We start from the raw sequence: 17,661 nt of genomic DNA, 5'->3' as shown, positions 1-17,661 counted from the left end.
TGTCTGCAGAGCCTGTGCTGGCCAGCCCTGACTTTGATAAGACTTTTGAATTGTGCTCTGATGCATCCGACACTGGGTTGGGTGCTCTACTGCTGCAAACGGGAGGAAGCAAGAAGCTGTCCCTTAATGAACAGAATTACTCTCTTATAGAAAAGGAGTGCTATGCCATAGTGTGGGCTATTAAACAAATGAGGCCTTACCTCTTTAACAGGAGGTTCAAGATTTTAACAGACCATTCACCGTTAATATGACTGAACAGAACCAAGGGCAAAAACTCCAAACTGCTACGCTGGAGCCTAGTGCTGCAGGAATTTGACATGGAGATTGTGTGCATTAAAGAGAAGGAGAATATGGTAGCAGATGCCCTGTGTAGAAAAGAGGAAGCTGGGCACACTGCCTCCGCATTGGTCAGTGACCAATCCTCTGGCAGTAATTTAAGGGGACAGGTGTGATGTTACACCCAATATTCTTCATGGAAATATGGTTATAATATGTTTCAGAGTAACAGCCGTGTTAGTCTGTATTCGCAAAAAGAAAAGTACTACTTGTGGCTCCTTAGAGACTAACCAATTTATTTGATCATAAGCTTTCATGAGCTACAGCTCACTTCTTCGGATGCATACCGTGGAAAGTGTAGAAGATCTTTTTATATACACACAAAGCATGAAAAAATACCTCCTCCCACCCCACTCTCCTGCTGGTAATAGCTTATCTAAAGTGATCACTCTCCTTACAATGTATATGATAATCAAGGTGGGCCATTTTCAGCACAAATCCAGGGCCTAACAAGAACGTCCGGGGGGGGGGCGGGTGCTAGGAAAAAACAAGGGGAAATAGGTTACCTTACATAATGACTTAGCCACTCCCAGTCTCTATTCAAGCCTAAGTTAATTGTATCCAATTTGCAAATGAATTCCAATTCAACAGTTTCTCACTGGAGTCTGGATTTGAAGTTTTTTTGTTGTAATATCGCAACTTTCATGTCTGTAATTACGTGATCAGAGAGATTGAAGTGTTCTCCGACTGGTTTATGAATGTTATAAGTCTTGACATCTGATCTGTGTCCATTTATTCTTTTACGTAGAGACTGTCCAGTTTGACCAATGTACATGGCAGAGGGGCATTGCTGGCATATGATGGCACATATCACATTGGTGGATGTGCAGATGAACGAGCCTCTGATAGTGTGGCTGATGTTATTAGGCCCTGTGTCCCCTGAATAGATATGTGGGCACAGTTGGCAACGGGCTTTGTTGCAAGGATAGGTTCCTGGGTTAGTGGTTCTGTTGTGTGGTATGTAGTTGCTGGTGAGTATTTGCTTCAGGTTGGGGGGCTGTCTGTAGGCAAGGACTGGCCTGTCTCCCAAGATTTGTGAGTGTGTTGGGTCATCCTTCAGGATAGGTTGTAGATCCTTAATAATGCATTGGAGGGGTTTTAGTTGGGGGCTGAAGGTGACGGCTAGTGGCGTTCTGTTATTTTCTTTGTTAGGCCTGTCCTGTAGTAGGTGACTTCTGGGAACTCTTCTGGCTCTATCAATCTGTTTCTTCACTTCCGCAGGTGGGTATTGTAGTTGTAAGAATGCTTGATAGAGATCTTGTAGGTATTTGTCTCTGTCTGAGGGGTTGGAGCAAATGTGGTTGTATCGCAGAGCTTGGCTGTAGACGATGGATCGTGTGGTGTGGTCAGGATAAAAGCTGGAGGCATGTTGGTAGGAATAGCGGTCAGTAGGTTTCCGGTATAGGGTGGTGTTTATGTGACCATCGCTTATTAGCACTGTAGTGTCCAGGAAGTGGATCTCTTGTGTGGACTGGTCCAGGCTGAGGTTGATGGTGGTGGAAATTGTTGAAATCATGGTGGAATTCCTCAAGGGCTTCTTTTCCATGGATCCAGATGATGAAGATGTCATCAATATAGCGCAAGTAGAGTAGGGGCGTTAGGGGACGAGAGCTGAGGAAGCGTTGTTCTAAGTCAGCCATAAAAATGGTGGCATACTGTGGGGCCATGCGGGTACCCATAGCAGTGCCGCTGATCTGAAGGTATACATTGTCCCCAAATGTAAAATAGTTACGGGTAAGGACAAAGTCACAAAGTTCAGCCACCAGGTTAGCTGTGACATTATCGGGGATAGTGTTCTTGATGGCTTGTAGTCCATCTTCGTGTGGAATGTTGGTGTAGAGGGCTTCTACATCCATAGTGGCCAGGATGGTGTTATCAGGAAGATCACCAATGGATTGTAGTTTCCTCAGGAAGTCAGTGGTGTCTCGAAGGTAGCTGGGAGTGCTGGTAGCGTAGGGCCTGAGGAGGGAGTCTACATAGCCAGACAATCCTGCTGTCAGGGTGCCAATGCCTGAGATGATGGGGCGCCCAGGATTTCCAGGTTTATGGATCTTGAGTATTAGATAGAATATGAATATGGTACAACTAAGATATACTTTATGCAAGATGGCTCATGTATGGTATCATTGGAAAGGTTATGATTTATGAATGTGTTTATCCAATTCGTATGTATGTATCATTTTTGTATCTGAAGCTGGGAATATTGACCATGTCTCTGTATTTCAAATGTGTTACGGTGGATGAGGCCAAACAATGTTAGTGGCTTATTGAGGAAATGCACACAAGCATGAAGATTATCCCAAGAACTGTGTGAAACAGAAACCCCTCAGAGATAGCTCTACACAATGGGAACTGTTTGACCCAGGTCATAGCAAAAAAGCTTTCCAGCAAGTGGGAGGAAGATATAAAAGAAGAACAATGACAACATGAGTGGTCCTCACTCTCCCTACAACACCTGAAAACACCTGAGGAACAAAGACTGAAGTGTGACAAGTGATATTCCCAGGCTAAGATCTTTAGGTAAGAAAACCTAGGAAAGCCAAGGCAACTTGTGCCTTAAGAATCTGCCAGCCTGTTTATCACTCAGGGTGAGAATTTAATTTGTATCCTACCTCATAGAATCATAGAATATGAGGGTTGGAAGGGACCTCAGGAGGTCATCTAGTCCAACCCCCTGCTCAAAGCAGGACCAATCCCCAATTTTTGCCCCAGATCCCAAATGGCCCCCTCAAGGATTGAACTCACAACCCTGGGTTTAGCAGGCCAATGCTCAAACCACTGAGCTATCCCTCCCACCCATCTATCTAATGTGTTAAGCTCAGTCTGCAGTTTTTGTTTATTTACTAAAGTAATCTGCTTTGTTCTGTTTGCTATCCCTTTAACTACATAACATTCACCTTTTGTACTTAATAAGCTTATTTCTTATTTATAATAAAACTCAGTTTATGTAATTTCTAACTGGGGTGGGCAAGAAGTTGTGCACATCTCTCTTCACATTGAGGAAGAGGGTGGATTTTTATGAGCTTGCACTGTGCAGATTTTTCTATACAGTGCAAGACAGTAATATTTTGAATTTATCTCCCAAAAGGGGTGTGCACGTGAGCACTGGGGGTATCCTCGCACACAGAGTTGACTTCAGTCTGTGACTGCAGCGGGGTGTCGCCCTCCCTGTGTGTGTGTGTGTGTGTGTGTAGCAAAAGGCCAGAGAGCCTAATTCAGCAAAGCCGGGAGAGGGAACCCTGGTTGGTTGAGAAAGAGAGGCTCAGTACATCAGATGACACCCCAGAAGTGGGGTCCAACCAATCATAGTGTCTACCGGTTGTCTCGTCTGATGCTTTTTTTGTGCAGTGTTCATACAGCACCAAGCACATTGGTGGCCCTGGTCCCTGGCTGGGGTTCCTAGGAGCTACAATACAAATAATTAATATGAAGAGTGTGCTCCAGAGCCAAAGATACCTTGCTCTCTCCTGAGGCCTTGCTGCCCTGTGTGACCCCAAACTCCACAGAATATAATATCTGCTCCAGATCTACACTTTTTTTTACCTACTAGAATTTAAACAGTTTAGCTGAAATGGCTCTGAGGCTGCAAAGCAGCTGCAGCCAGGCTGGCAACCTGTCAGCTTCACCTCAGCCTGATGTAGATGGGTCCGGCTTTACCTTCCCCCTGCCTCACCAGCAAGAGGCATATGGATGGAGATAGAGACCCCTCTCTGGTATGGCTCCATGAGGTTCTGCTGCCTGAATTGCATTATGTTCTGCCCACCAACAGAGGTTTCAGGGGGAGACCAGGAGCAGGGGCGAGTGTTTGGGGCAGGCCGTTATGCTTTTACTTTCTCAGCCCATTATCCCGTTGCGTATCCTGGGTGGATGAGCTGGCCTGTAGATCCGCTGGGCCTTCTCAGGGAACTGTCTCCTGTACAGGGATCTGCTGTACTGAAGCTCAGGTGTCACCATGTGCCGGCACAGTCGCTCTGTCACCTTGTCCAGCCCTGGCTTCAGATTATAGCCTAGAATTGTGGCCTTGCCATACTGCAGCGGTGCCAGTGACTTGTCCCTGAGCTCGCGGGGGCCTACACTCCCCCGCCCTTGAAGGCAGGTCTTGGCCAGACGCTCCCGCCTTTCCCGCAGCACCCTGACTTCCTGCTGCATGTGCTCCCAGCCCATGCTCCAGTCGATCCTCTGCCAGAAGGTCCTGTTGAAGTGTCTGTAGATTGCCCAGTCAAGCCTGTTCCAGCTCTTTATCTTCTCTGCTGTGCTCTCTGAAAGGGGTGACCTGGTGCTTCCCTCCCTGCTGTTGAGTGGGAAGGACACAATGCTGTCCAGGTCCCAGCACAGTGCCTCCTTCAGCAGCACCATGGACTCGTCAAAGTACTCAGAGAGGAGGAGGAGGTCGAAGGCCTCTTCGATGTACTGCAGCATCAGCTGCATGTGCTTGGCAGAGAAATTGCCATTGTGGTTGAAGCTGAAGTCGAAAGCCATGAGGTTCTTGGCGTAGTGGCTGTCGGGGGCTGAGGAGTTATAAAACCTGGCTGGCTGGCTGAGAAATTCTTCCAGGCTCTGGGCACGGGAGAAGGGGGACCTGCCTTTGTAGTGAACGAGGACTCCATGAGGCAGATGGGGTTCCGTAGGATGGAGAAGTAGAAGGTGGAGCTTGGCATCACTCTCTGCACCTGGAGGGGTGAGGGGAAGGGGGTGAAGAGAATGAGGGAAGCCTACTCTGCCAGTCTAATATACCCATGTGTCCTTTCCATGGGAGTCGGGTTAACAGGTCAGTTGAATTCACTGGTGAGTTAGAGTGTGTGGGCAGAGTAGCAAGTCCTACCCACCGGCTACTTTGGAAGGGGCTTTACGGGCTGTAGGATGGGTGTTTAATAGGGATATGCCCAGATGCCCAGGATCAGTGCAGTGCTTGTGAAAGGGGCCCCAGGGCCAATGCTGGAGCCTGGAGTTCTCTATTTAGCCACAGAGCATGTACAAAATGGGCAGCAGCAATGGGAGCTCCCCTCACTGCTCTGCCAGCATGCCTTGACCTGCAGTGGAAGAGTCATCTCTAGGGGCCAAAGGGTGGGTTTGCTTTTCATGCCCACTTAGCTCTGGTTCCAGCTGTGCTGGTGGATTGGACACACTTCTCCAAATGGCATCCACAATCCCAACCACTACCCGACTCAGCCACTGGCCCATGGGACATGCCAGGAGACAAGTCTGTCCATCACCTGAGCGTATCATTCCCCACTATAGCAACACGATGGTGTCAGGCTTGTTGACACTGGCTCAACCGCTAGGATGCAGTATCTCCAGCTTCCAGGTTAGGCCTGATGAGAGACATTGCTGATGCTGAAGAGCAGTGGGCAATTAAATATCACTGTAGCTTCCCTCTCGACAACCCCTGCTCATTAGCCGAGAGGGGTGTCCTGGCTATCTCACTGCTATCCTGCTGCTCTTCCTCCCCACCCATTTCCCTTCTGATGCCTTGAAGCTCTGTCCCTTACCTGTGCCTGCAGGAACCTCATGTGGTGGCACGTAATGTTAAATGCTGAAGCATTGCCTAGGGTGAATCCCTCCACAGACTCTGCCAGGAAGTAGTGTGGGTAGCCCAGCTGGCTGGCACCATTGATGGGAAGGGCGAAGGTAAGGTGGTGCGTCTCTCCAAAGCGGAACAGGATGTTCATGACAGTGCTGCTGGCACTCTTGTGCACCTTCAGGAACACCACGTGGGTCTTGGGCTTGCAGGCTACTGTGCGAGAAGAGTTGGAGACAGCTGGCAGGATGTGGGCAAGTGCATCTCCTCCAGCTCTGGGAACTGTGGTTTTGCTCTGAAGCAGCTCTCTGTCCATACTCCATGATGCCGCGTCATTTTGCTTCTCTGCCTTTGTGACCCAGTCTGGTACTGGGGCAGCTGTTGTAGCAGGTGTGGAAGAGCTGCCCCCCCTGTGGCTGGGGGAGCCTGTGGCTTCTGCCTGGCTCTGGAATGACCCTGCAACCTTCCCAAATGGTGACCTTGAAGTTTGCTCCTTGGCAATGATCTCTGCTGCAGATTCTGGTTTCTTGCTGAAGGGATCTGCTGCCTTAGTCATGGGCTTCCTGCTTGGAGGTGGGGTCACAGTTCTATCCATATGATCCCTTTTGGGTGCCCTTTCAGAGACCTGGGGCTGGGATTTCAGTCTCTTGGTTGTCTGAAGGATCCACACATCCTTGCTGTCTTCTCTCTGACTCTTCTTCCAGACCCCATCTTGGCTGTTCAAGGTGCTGGCCTGGTTCTGGCTGAACATCTGGCCCAGTTCTGTGATGTGCAGAATGCTTTCAGCAGACCTGGGCTTGGCTATGACTTTTTTCTGCCTGTTTTGTGGGACATCACTTTCCAAAGGTTCAGGAAATCGGTGGCCAGAGCTTGTCCCCTTCTCCTGCTGGAACAAGTTCTCACGGCCAGTGCTTTGCTGGAGGGAAAGTCGCTTGAGTTTCTGGTCACACCTGCAGTTGCTGTAAGAGGGAGAATATTAGAACACCTTAGAACATCGTGGGTGATCTTAAGAACATAAGAACAGCCATACTGGATCAGACCAAAGATCGATCTAGACTAGTATCTTGTCTTCCGACAGTGGCCAATGCCAGGTGCCCCAGAGGGAATAAACAGAACAGGTAATCATCAAGTGATCCATTCCCTGTCGCTCATTCCCAGCCTCTGGCAAACAGAGGCTAGGGACACGATCCTTGCCCATCTTGGCTAATAGCCATTGATGGACCTTATCGTCCATGAATTTATCTAGTTCTTTTTTGAACCCTATTACAGTCTTGGCATTCACAACATCCTCTGGCAAGGAGTTTCACAGGTTGACTTCCTACCAGTGGATCTTCCCATTAGTCCTCACCAGACCCCTATCTCTCTTAGTCCGGCAGACTGATGGGAAACCCAGATACACATCACTTTCCCTGTCTTGCAGCTGTTGACATGTCCTATGCATGCTGACAAGCTCCCACTTACCTAACTGTCCCTCAACACACAGCTTGCCAGTCTAATTCCAGCTGCCAAACCCTTCAACAGGCCACCTAATCCAGTCCAGTCTCCCCAGATTCTCTAACTTTCCAAGTCTCCTGGTGACCTCAACCTGGATATTAGCTAGAGTGCTAAGGATTGCCAAGGGCTTGAGTGGCTCCTTTGTCTCTCCTGTTCTCTGCCTGTGGCACGTAAGTTTATCTCCTGAGGATGCAAATGATTTAGTTCAACCCAAGTGATTGCACTCAGCACAAGGATAACTGTGTGAAATGTAACAGCCTATGTTATAAAGGTAACACTATGATCAAAGGGTCTCTTTTGGCCTTGAAATCTATGACAACTATGAAATAAGTGTGCAGATCTATTACTATCATGCTAGATCTAGCCTTCTTGGCTCAGTCTGAAGACCCAGATGTTATGGTGCCTGGTTCCTGTTGTACCCTGGTGACAAGTAGGAAATTGCTAGTTGGTTGTGGTATGAAGAATCTTGCTGTTCCTAGAAACTGAGTGTGACTTGCTAGATTTGGACACTGAGGACATGACAATACTGGTAAGCTGAAACTGGCTGCCTCTAGGATGCTAGAGGGTAGATTCAAATGCATAAGCCGTCAGCAGAGCTGGGTGAATAAATCATTCAATTAATTTTCTTTTGTTTGGAAATTGCCTCCATAAATCATGATTTCCCCAAATTTATGTGAAATTCTCTGTCTGTAGCTTGTTTATAAGTGGTTTGTTGCAAGTGTCTGATATTTGAGATTCAAGTAGTTTCCACTGGACACACAGCTCAAATCGCATGTTTCTGTTCCCTGGTTGGATAGGGGCCTCATAAGATCAGGTTTCCAGCAAAGCTTGGGATTGCAAAAAAAGATTCACTTTCTGCAAATGCTCTGCAATATTTGGTTAAGGGCCACCATTTTAGCAAACATTCCTGAGTCATTCTTGAGCTATTCTTGGAAAGGGACACACAGGGGCACAGACACACCTGAAGTAAATTTGGTTGAAAATTGAAACAGAATAGAAAACATGTTTTGATTTTGATGTGTGGGGGTTGGCAGCATTTGGCCAATTCCAGTTCTCAATCTGGCTCCTGGGAGTTCTAAGGTGAAATATTCTCCATCATATGTGGAACTTACTGGGTAGGTTGCAGATTCCGCACAATTTGAAGAGTAACACACAGGATGGTGAGGAGAGTGAGGGAAATCCAGAGTCGTCCTATCTGACTGTTGTGCGTCAGTTTCAATTTCCTGAAGGGAAACACATGTACCAGGTTTAATATAATCACTCTAACTTGGTAGTGTTTTACAATACATGCCCAGCTGTAAAAATGACAGTGCAAGGTGCAAGGCAGTGTGGAATAAGGACCAAAGAGATACTTTTCTGTTCCTCTTCTTTAAACCGAAGGTCACACTTTTTACAAGGGTCCCTGTGGTATAATGGAAGGGGCACAGAGTCAGCCATGGCAATAATCCGTGTAGCTTGTAGCAGCCCAGTGGGAACTTCCAACTGTGGAACATTTTTAGCTAATTGAAGAGCAAACACTGATAAACGCTAGAAATCCTATTTGCCAGGCTCTTCCATTTACCCTTTACCATGAGATTTTGCTCTGGAAAGTGACTTCATGAAATCACCTTCTCACTCAGACATGTTCCCTTTGGGTATTCAAAGTAGAGCTACTGATTTTAGCAACAGAAACAGGCTTTCCCTACTTTTCATTCTTGCTAGCGGCCCAGAGCGCAAACAGCTTACCTTAGGGTATGTCTACACTGGCAAGTTTCTATGCCGCAAGTTATACCACTTTTATTAAAATGCTGGAATTAAACTGCTGTTGCATGTCCACACTGTGTTCCTTGTGACGCTGGAGCGCATCCACATTAGCAGCTCTTGCAATGGCAAAGACAGCAGTGCGTTGTGGTAGCTATCCCACTGTACAACTGGCCGCAGGGTCCTTTGGGAAGAGTTTGCAGTGCCTCATGGGGCAGGCACAATGTCACATGATGCAGGTTTCCCAATCCCATTGTTCCATGGGCATCCTACTACATTGCCAGCTTCTTTTCGACTGAAGTGGGGGAGGGGGGGAAGAGTGTGTGAGAAGGAGTGTGTGTGTTTGTGTGTATGGAGGGAGAGGGGGAGAGAGAGTGTGTTTTGGGGAACAGAGAGTGTGTCAGCATGCTGTCTTGTAAGTTCAGACAGTGGCAGGAAGCAGCCAGTCCTGAGGCAGGGGGAGAGGGAATCCCCAACATCAGCTCCCACCTCCCTCCCTGGGCTTTGAAAGGGGAGGGGCACATGTCTCCAGGGCTGCTGAGTTCAAAACAATGAGCAGAGCAGTCACTTGAGGCATTATGGGATAGCTCTGGAGGCCAGTTACAGCACAGAAAGCAATCAAGTGTCTACACTGACAATAGAGCGCTGGAGTCTCTGCGCAAATAGCTTTACGACTCTCGTCAAGGTTTTTTGTGGGTTTTTTTTGCAGTTCTGCAACTGAGGAGTTTCTGTGCACAAGGTGGCTTGGCAGTGTGTACACATCTTCAGTCTGAGTGCAAAAAGCTGCTTTACTGCGCAGAAACTTGCCAGTGTAGACCTGTTTGCTATGCTCAATCATTTATACTTGTCAAACCCAGCAGTGACAAGTGATAGCTGCACAGGTGTCAGGGAGAGCCCCATTTGCCTTGCAGAACCTTAGAGGTGGTGATGCATGAGATGCAAGGAGCCCAGATTGACAAGAGCTAAGGCTCTCTTGCTTTAGCCCTGGTCTGAACTGTTCTCAGACCCAGGCACGAGACACGCAGATCCAGCAGGGCTGTTCTGTGGAGGGGGGCTATGTACGTTGGTAGAAGTAGCATTCTTCAAATGAGAAGTTAACTTGAGAAGTCCCTATACCTGATTTTATCTCATTGCTAATTAATAATAGTTAATAACCTGGAGTTGTTGTCAGCTCCTTTCTTGAGAGTTTGCTTTACTTGACCTACAATGCTTGTTAAACTTCATCCCGTCCAAACCTTCACCTTCAGAGTGGAGACAGCTGCTGCCCTGGTAAAATAGTTACTTTGTTCCCCAGCTGTATCCCATTAATCAAACAATGCAGAAGTGTTAATACACCAATACAAATTAACAGTGTGATGAGCAAATATTCATTGATACTCTACTGCTTGTCTAGTTCTCAAACGCTGCCTCTGCTTTTCAGCCCACAATGACTCATACTGATGCATTGACAAAATTGCCAAAGTTGCGTTGGTGGCAGAGGCTTATTTCATTAATGACAGGGGACAAATATTCTGTACTCCAGGGAACGAGATGCAGTTTCTCATGAAATTAATTGGACTAATTTCCTCTTCTAGGGTGATTTGAACAGAGTTTAAACTGCTTTCTCACTCATTTGTCAACAAATCACAAAAACAGGGCTGACTTCCCTGAAGGTTAGGAAGAACATAACACCTCCAGTGATATCATGGCCCCATTGAAGACAATAGCAAAACTCCCATTGACTTCAGTGGGGCCATGCGATCTTCTCTTGTGGATGTTGGTGTGGTAGAGGTTCCCCTGGGTGGTGTACTCGCCCTGAAATAGTCTGGGTAGATAAACTCTGAATCAATTGTGTGGGTCTGAATCTAGACTCCAAGGGAGTAAAAAGCCCAGAGTTTTATCTTCTTCTGTGTACTGCAGTAGCATCTCTGGGTCCCGACCAGAGCCTGTCATGCCAGAAACTAGACAGAGAGCAAAATTGTCCCCGCATGAAAGAGCGAACATTCTAAACGAGGAGAGATAAACAGAGGGGAGGACCAGGTACCATTGCATAGTGGTATCTGGTATAATAAACAGCAGTCTCCCTTCCATATATGAAACCCTCTGTCTCACAAGAAAGGCCACACTGGGTCAGACAAATGGTCCATTAAGCCCAGTATCCTGTCTTCTGACAATGCCTGGCACCAGATGCTTCAGAGGGAATGAACAGAACTGGGCAATTAGAGCGATCCATCCTCTGCCGTACAGTCCCAGTCTCTGGCAGTCAGAGGCTTAGGGACACCCAGAGCATGGGATTGTATCTCTGACCATCTTTGCTAATAGCCATTGATGGACCTATCCTCCATGAACTGATCTAACTCTCTTTTGAACCCAGTTACACTTTTGACCTTCACAAAATCCCCTGGCAACGAGTTCTACAGGTTGATTGTGCTTTCTGTGAAGAAGTACTTCCTTATATATTTTTTTAAAACCTGCTGCCTCTTAATTTCATGGGGTGACCCCTGGTTCTTGTATTATGTAAAGGGGCAAAAGTACTTCCTTATTCACTTTCTCTACACCAGTCATGATTTTATAGACTTCTATCATATCCCCCCACTTTGTCATCAGTTTTCCAAGCTGAAGAGTCCCAGTCTTTAATCTCTGTTCATATAAAGCTGTTCCAGACCCCTGATTCTTTTTGTTGCATTTCTCTCCACTTTTTCCATTTCTAATGTATCCTTTTTGAGACAGGGTGACCAGAGTTGCATGCAGTATTCAAGGTGCGGGAGTGCCATGGGTTTATATAATGGCATTATGATATTGACTCTTATTATCTATCCCTTTCCTAATGGACACTAACATTCTGTTCACTTTTTTGACTGACGCTGCATATTGAGCTGAAGTTTTCAGAGAACTATCCACAATGACTCCAAGATCTATCTTGAGTGGTAAGAGCTAATATAAAGACCATCGTTTTGTATGTGTAGTTGGGATTGTTTTCCAATGTGCATTGCTTTGCATTTATCAACAGTGATTTTCATCTGTCACTTTCCCCCCAATAACCTCATTTTGTGAGATCCCTTTGTAACTTTTTGCAGTCAGCTTTGGACTTAATGATCTTGAGTAGTTTTGTGTCATCTGCAAACTTTGCCACCTGGCTGTTCATTCCTTTTCCCCCACTCACTGATGAATGTGTTGAACAGCCCCGGTCCCAATAGAATGGGAACAGAATTAGTTGTTCCATTGGAAAACAGGGAACATGAGTAAGGCCATAGAAATGAGTATGGCAAGCGGGCATATTTGCTGAGTACCACAGCTGGCTGTGTGTCTCCTTCCAATTCCAACGTGAAGAAGGCAACACACACTTGCGATTAGGGAGCTCTGTGCTTAAAAAGTAGTTTTAAAGCAGGCAGAAGCAATACAGGCTACTGCCCGACTTGCCCCAGTGAGCTCACTTCTGCCATTCCTCCTTTGCAGCCCTGGGGCTTCCTTAGAGCGATTGTTCCTGCCAACAGAGATGAGAAATGCTACTTCATGTCCTAGTGAAGCTTCAATGCTCTCATCAGTTTGAATTTCCCCAATATTCCTGCAGAGCATGTCTGCTGCTTCCTAATGAGTTCCACTGATACTCAACACTCAAGTCCTTACATAGCACCCTAGGTACACAAGTGAACCAGACAAGAGACAGGTGGACACAGCATCAATAAAATGGAACAGGATTTATTTCAAAGGTATAAAATCAAATACACTTACGTGATCAGGTGCCTTTTGAATTTCAGCATGGTGTGCTGGGGCGTTCGCAAGAGCACCGACTCCTACTGTGAGAGCTGTGTGGAGTGCTTTGAGATGCGAACTGTGTCAAGCAAATAGGTTTTGCCTTTTTCTGAGAGGCTGCTCCAAAGAGCCCCTCCCAACTATTCTCTCAGGCAGTGAGCATGGAGCCCACATTCCAGAGCGTGCACTGTACCTGAATGGTTCTCGTTGCCAGCAACCCAGAGACTGCTCTGGGTTAGCACCTTTTCAACTGAAAGACAAATAATAGTTGGTTTGCACAGTTGGGCTTTTTCGCATCAAGTGTCCTTGCAAACTGTTTACTTTCTGTGCATCTAATTCATAGAGTACCCTGCGGGGAAGGTAGCTGTGCCATGCGGATTCATGGTACTCGCTGCCATGGTTGCATATGCTGGAAACCGTTTTATCTGGCTTTGCTCGGACATCTCTGTTACTTTACTCTGCAGTTGTGCTTACAAGGGAGGGTTCAGTTGTGTCCCTTCTCTTCCATCTCCAGCGTGGTTGCTTGGGGCCTTCTCTCTCTCTATAACTGCATCCTAATAGTTGGCCATTCAGTCTTCGTGGTTGCTACCATGTGCCCCTAAGCTCAGTCACAGTAGCTTCCAGGGCTAGGCACTGGCCAGGTGTTGTATCAACCAGGCAAGGTACTAACAAGCTTCAACAGGACTTTATTTTCAAAGTGAAAACCTCTTTACCAAGCTGAGGCTGCACCCTCTGTAGCTTTCTCCCAGCCTCTCAACTCCTCCCCTCTCCTTCCTGTTTCCTGTCCTTCAGATTCCCAACAGCCAGTGCTCCCAATTCTAATAATTACGAGCAACATCTAAACACCACATTCCCTCCTCTCTTGAGAAACTCTCCGAATTAAAATAAACGTTATTGTTCTAACCACAGGAACAAATATGAAACAAGACACTATACTGTTGGCAGAAATATTACATGAAAAACACTGTAGGTACTACATAACATAGTCTCTAGTCCAGACAGGTGGTTGTCTGGGTCTGACAGGCCGTCTCTCAAGCCCCGGTTCCAGTGCAATATCTTGTTGTGCTGGTACTACGGTGAAGTCATCCAATGTAAACTGGGTGTTGGCATAATCTCCTCTTGGTGCATAGGCAGGTGCAAGATAAGAAGCATTCCATACCCACCCATCAGAAAGTCGATAGGTGTAAGGTCCCTTCTTCTCTATGATTTTAAGAGGAGCTGTGAATTTATGGTCCCCTTTGCGTAAAATTCCAGGTTTTCATATTCTAACGAAGGAACCACTTTGGTTCCTTAGCACCCCGCCACTTGTCTGTGAAAGCCTTATACTTTGCTTTGTTCTGTTCAACTGTTTTTCTCACATCATCCTCGTCTGCGGCATCAGGTTATGCCTTTAACAATCCAGCAATGTTCAGTTTAGTATTCATCTGTTTCCCATGCAGTAACTCTGCAGATGATCTTTGTGTTGTGGCATGCCATGTAGCCCGGTATGCTTGCAAGAAATCAGTAGTGAAGGGTATCCACAATCACCCTTCCAGTTTAGCTGTTTGCAAACTCTTTCAAACTTCTGTTAAACCGTTCGATTTCCCCATTGGCTTGAGGGTAATATGGGGATGACCTTCTATGTAAAATGTTCCTCTGTGCTAGAAAAGTTTCAAACTCCAGGGAAGTAAATTGACTACCATTATCTGAAACCAGTTCTTTGGGGTTAGCTTCCCTGCTAAAAACTGAAGAGAGGAACTTAATTACTGTAGCAGAAGAGATTTGCAATGTAAACGCTACCTCAGGCCATTTACTGAAATAGTGTATTAAAGTGATGGCATAACGGCAGTCAATTGGAGCAATATCAAAGTGTCCTACAATGTCAATCGCCACTTTTCCCCATGCAGATTCAGGAAGAGGAACAGGTTGTAATGGAAGGGTACATATCACTGCTGTCTTATGCATTTGGAAAGTGACACAGGGTATTATGAGTGCTTCAGTTTGAGAGTCCATCCCTGGCAACCAGTACAGATCCCGTAGTTGTTGTTTGGATCTGACAATTCTTTGATGAGTATCGTGTGCCAGGTGTATGAGTTTTGACTGTAATTCTTCTGGAACAAGGAGCCGGTGTGTACCTCATAGCACACAGCCATCAAACAAAGAAAGTTCATCCCGACTTCTCCATAGTAATTCCCATAACGGTTCAATGACAGAAGCATAATTGGGAATGAATTGTGCATACCAGGAGGTAAGACCCAAGAAGGAACATAAGGTTTGCAAATCTGTTGGAGGAGGAGCATTTGAAATTGCCAGAATATGATCTGGATCAGGTTTTAGTCCAGCCTGTGAAATTCTATGCCCCAGAAAGGAGAGTTCAGTTTGTCCTAAATTTGCATTGGGACCTATTGAGCTGGAGGCCTGCTGTGCTGATGCAGTTTAGTACAGACTGCAGGTTATTGTCATGCTCCTCAGAAGTATTTCCAAACATGATAATATCATCCAGATAGCACTGAACTCCTTGTTGATTCTTCAGAATCAATGACATCATTTTTTGAAAGGCACTTGGGGCAGATGTGAGACCGTATGGAACTCTTTTAAAATGAAATAGTCCCTCGTGTAATAAATGCTGTGAGGTCTCTATCTTCATACAACATAACCTGGTGGTATGCGCTCTGCAAATCAAGAGTAGAAAACATCTTTGCTCCATGGAGTTCTGCAAATACTTCAATGTGAGGAGGAGGATGGCTGTCAATCACAATAGCTTTATTTGGCTCCCTTAAGTTCACACAAAGGCAAATGCCTCCACCCTTCTTCTGCGTCACTACTATAGGTGAACCCCATTCTGAGGGGTCAATCTCTTCAATCATGTCCTTTTGAACAAGTTTTCTAAGTTCCTCTGAAACAGCTTCCCTGACTGAAAATGGTAAGTGCCGTAACTTCTGTCATACAGGCATCACATTATTCCACATTTTAACATTATGCAGAAACCCATAAGCTCAGCAGAGTTTCTCCTCAATCTGGTGTTGGGTCCCAGCTGAAACTGGTGTGTGTACCGCAAGAGTACTTTGCTGAGGAAGATCAATTTGTCCATTAAATACCCTGAGATTTAAAGCAGCCAATAAATCTCTGCCAAGGATAGGAGTGCCTTTGTGGACAATGTAGAACTCTGCAGTTACATAGCAATCACCAAAAGTAACTATTGCTGGCAGGCAGCCACGTACTGGAATATGGTTTTTCAAATAGCACACCAAGTGAAGCTTGGGTTCAGTAAGAGGCACACCTTTGAAGTAATGTAGATAGATGGAATCAGGTAGTATAGATACTGCTGAGCCAGTGTCCAACATCAGCTGAATAGAGTGTGATTTGCCTGAGGGTATGGTGGAAATGTTTACAGTGCACTTTATCTGTTCTGGAATATGTGCAGCAGTGATTTTGTCAACGCTCAGCACAGTAACATATGGTATTGTAACTGCATGCACCTGTTGATTGAACTGGCTACTGCGACATACTTTAGCAAAATGTCCAATCTTTTCGCAATGATTGCACTGAGCTACTTTTGCTGGACGTCCTGTGTAGCTTGCAAGGTGCTGTGGGGATCCATAGTGAAAGCATGCTTTTACTGTTTTTTGAATTTGCTGATTCGGTGGTTTTTCATTAGTTTTCCTCCTTCAGTTGTGTGTCTGCAGCGCTAGTGAACTTTTCTGCAAAGGAGTCACAGCCTGGACTGTGCCTCCTGTATCCATGCTCATTATTTTGGCTTCAGCTGTAGCTGACTCAATCTGAGTAGCAATGGTTATTGCTTTTTCTAGTGTAAGTTGTGGTTCTAGAAGTAAGCGGTCTCTTACATGAAGCATGGTTATTTTCTCAATAAGCTGGTCTCTAATGATCTCATCTGCCATATTCCCAAAGTCACAAATTACAATCAGACTCCTTAGGGAAGCAATATACTGCATTATAGTTTCCCCTGGTTTCTGCTCACGCTGGCGAAATCTGTAGCAATTAGCTACTACATTCACTTTTAGCACAAAAAAGTTCTTTAATGCAATGAGTGCAGTCTCATATTTATCATCTGCAAGGGGAAAAGTGTAAAATATATGCTGCCCTTTTGCTCCAAGGCAGTGGATTAGCAGAGCACGCTTTCTTACTTCAGAAATCTCTGTAGCACTGATTGCAAACAGATAAGTCGCAGACATATGGATCCAGGTAGTAAAAGCAATTGGAGGCTCACCTGGACTTTGCAGAAAGGGTGCAGGTGGGTTCAGAGGCAGAAGATCCATCCTTGTCGCCAAAATGTTGTATCAACCAAGCAAGGTACTCAAGCTTCAACAGGACTTTATTTTCAAAGTGGAAACCTCTTTACAAAGCTACTGCTGCACCCTCTGTACTTTCTCCCGGCCTTTCAACTCCTCCCCTCTCCTTCCTGTTTCCTGTCCTTTCAGACTCCCAACAGCCAGTGCTCCCAATTCTAATAATTACAAGCAACATCTAAACACCACACCAGGCCATGTGAATAGGGCATAACAAGAACGAGCAAAGTCCGCGGGAGAAGAATCAGCATGTGAACTTTGAGGGACATGCAGACAGGTTGCAGTCAGCCTCTAGGAAGCTCTGCAGCCCATTAAGTGTTGTAGCACAAGCCAAGCTCCAATTAGTGGCTGAGGAGGAAACTTTCCCTGGGTGCAGGTTATTCCGTAAGAGAGTATCACAACATTTTTTACACTTTCCTCTGAAGCGGCTGGCATCAGCTGCTGTTGGAGACAGGGTACTGGACTAGCTGGATGACAGGTCTCATCCAGTCTGGCAGTTCCAAACCTAAGCAGTAAGGTCAGTCTTGGCCCCAGAGTCATCGCACAGGAACCGAC

At 46.1% G+C, this 17,661-nt stretch overlaps 1 protein-coding gene across 1 annotated transcript; it reads right to left on the bottom strand.

Moving 5' to 3' along the window:
• Positions 1–552: 552 nt before the first annotated feature.
• LOC125642809 (galactose-3-O-sulfotransferase 2) lies at positions 553–8,567 on the bottom strand. Its single transcript, XM_048864618.2, is given in 4 exon segments — positions 553–4,812; positions 4,815–5,006; positions 5,826–6,813; positions 8,461–8,567. Coding segments are annotated over 3 exon segments (1,614 nt in total). The 5' UTR covers positions 6,606–6,813; positions 8,461–8,567; the 3' UTR covers positions 553–4,170.
• Between the last annotated feature and the right edge of the window lie 9,094 nt (positions 8,568–17,661).

The sequence above is a fragment of the Caretta caretta genome, chromosome 9 (genome assembly GCF_965140235.1).
Source record: "Caretta caretta isolate rCarCar2 chromosome 9, rCarCar1.hap1, whole genome shotgun sequence".
NCBI classification, from domain to species: domain Eukaryota; kingdom Metazoa; phylum Chordata; order Testudines; family Cheloniidae; genus Caretta; species Caretta caretta.
The sequence above is the reverse complement of the archived record's forward strand: the minus strand, read 5'-3'. Positions and strand labels throughout refer to the sequence as shown.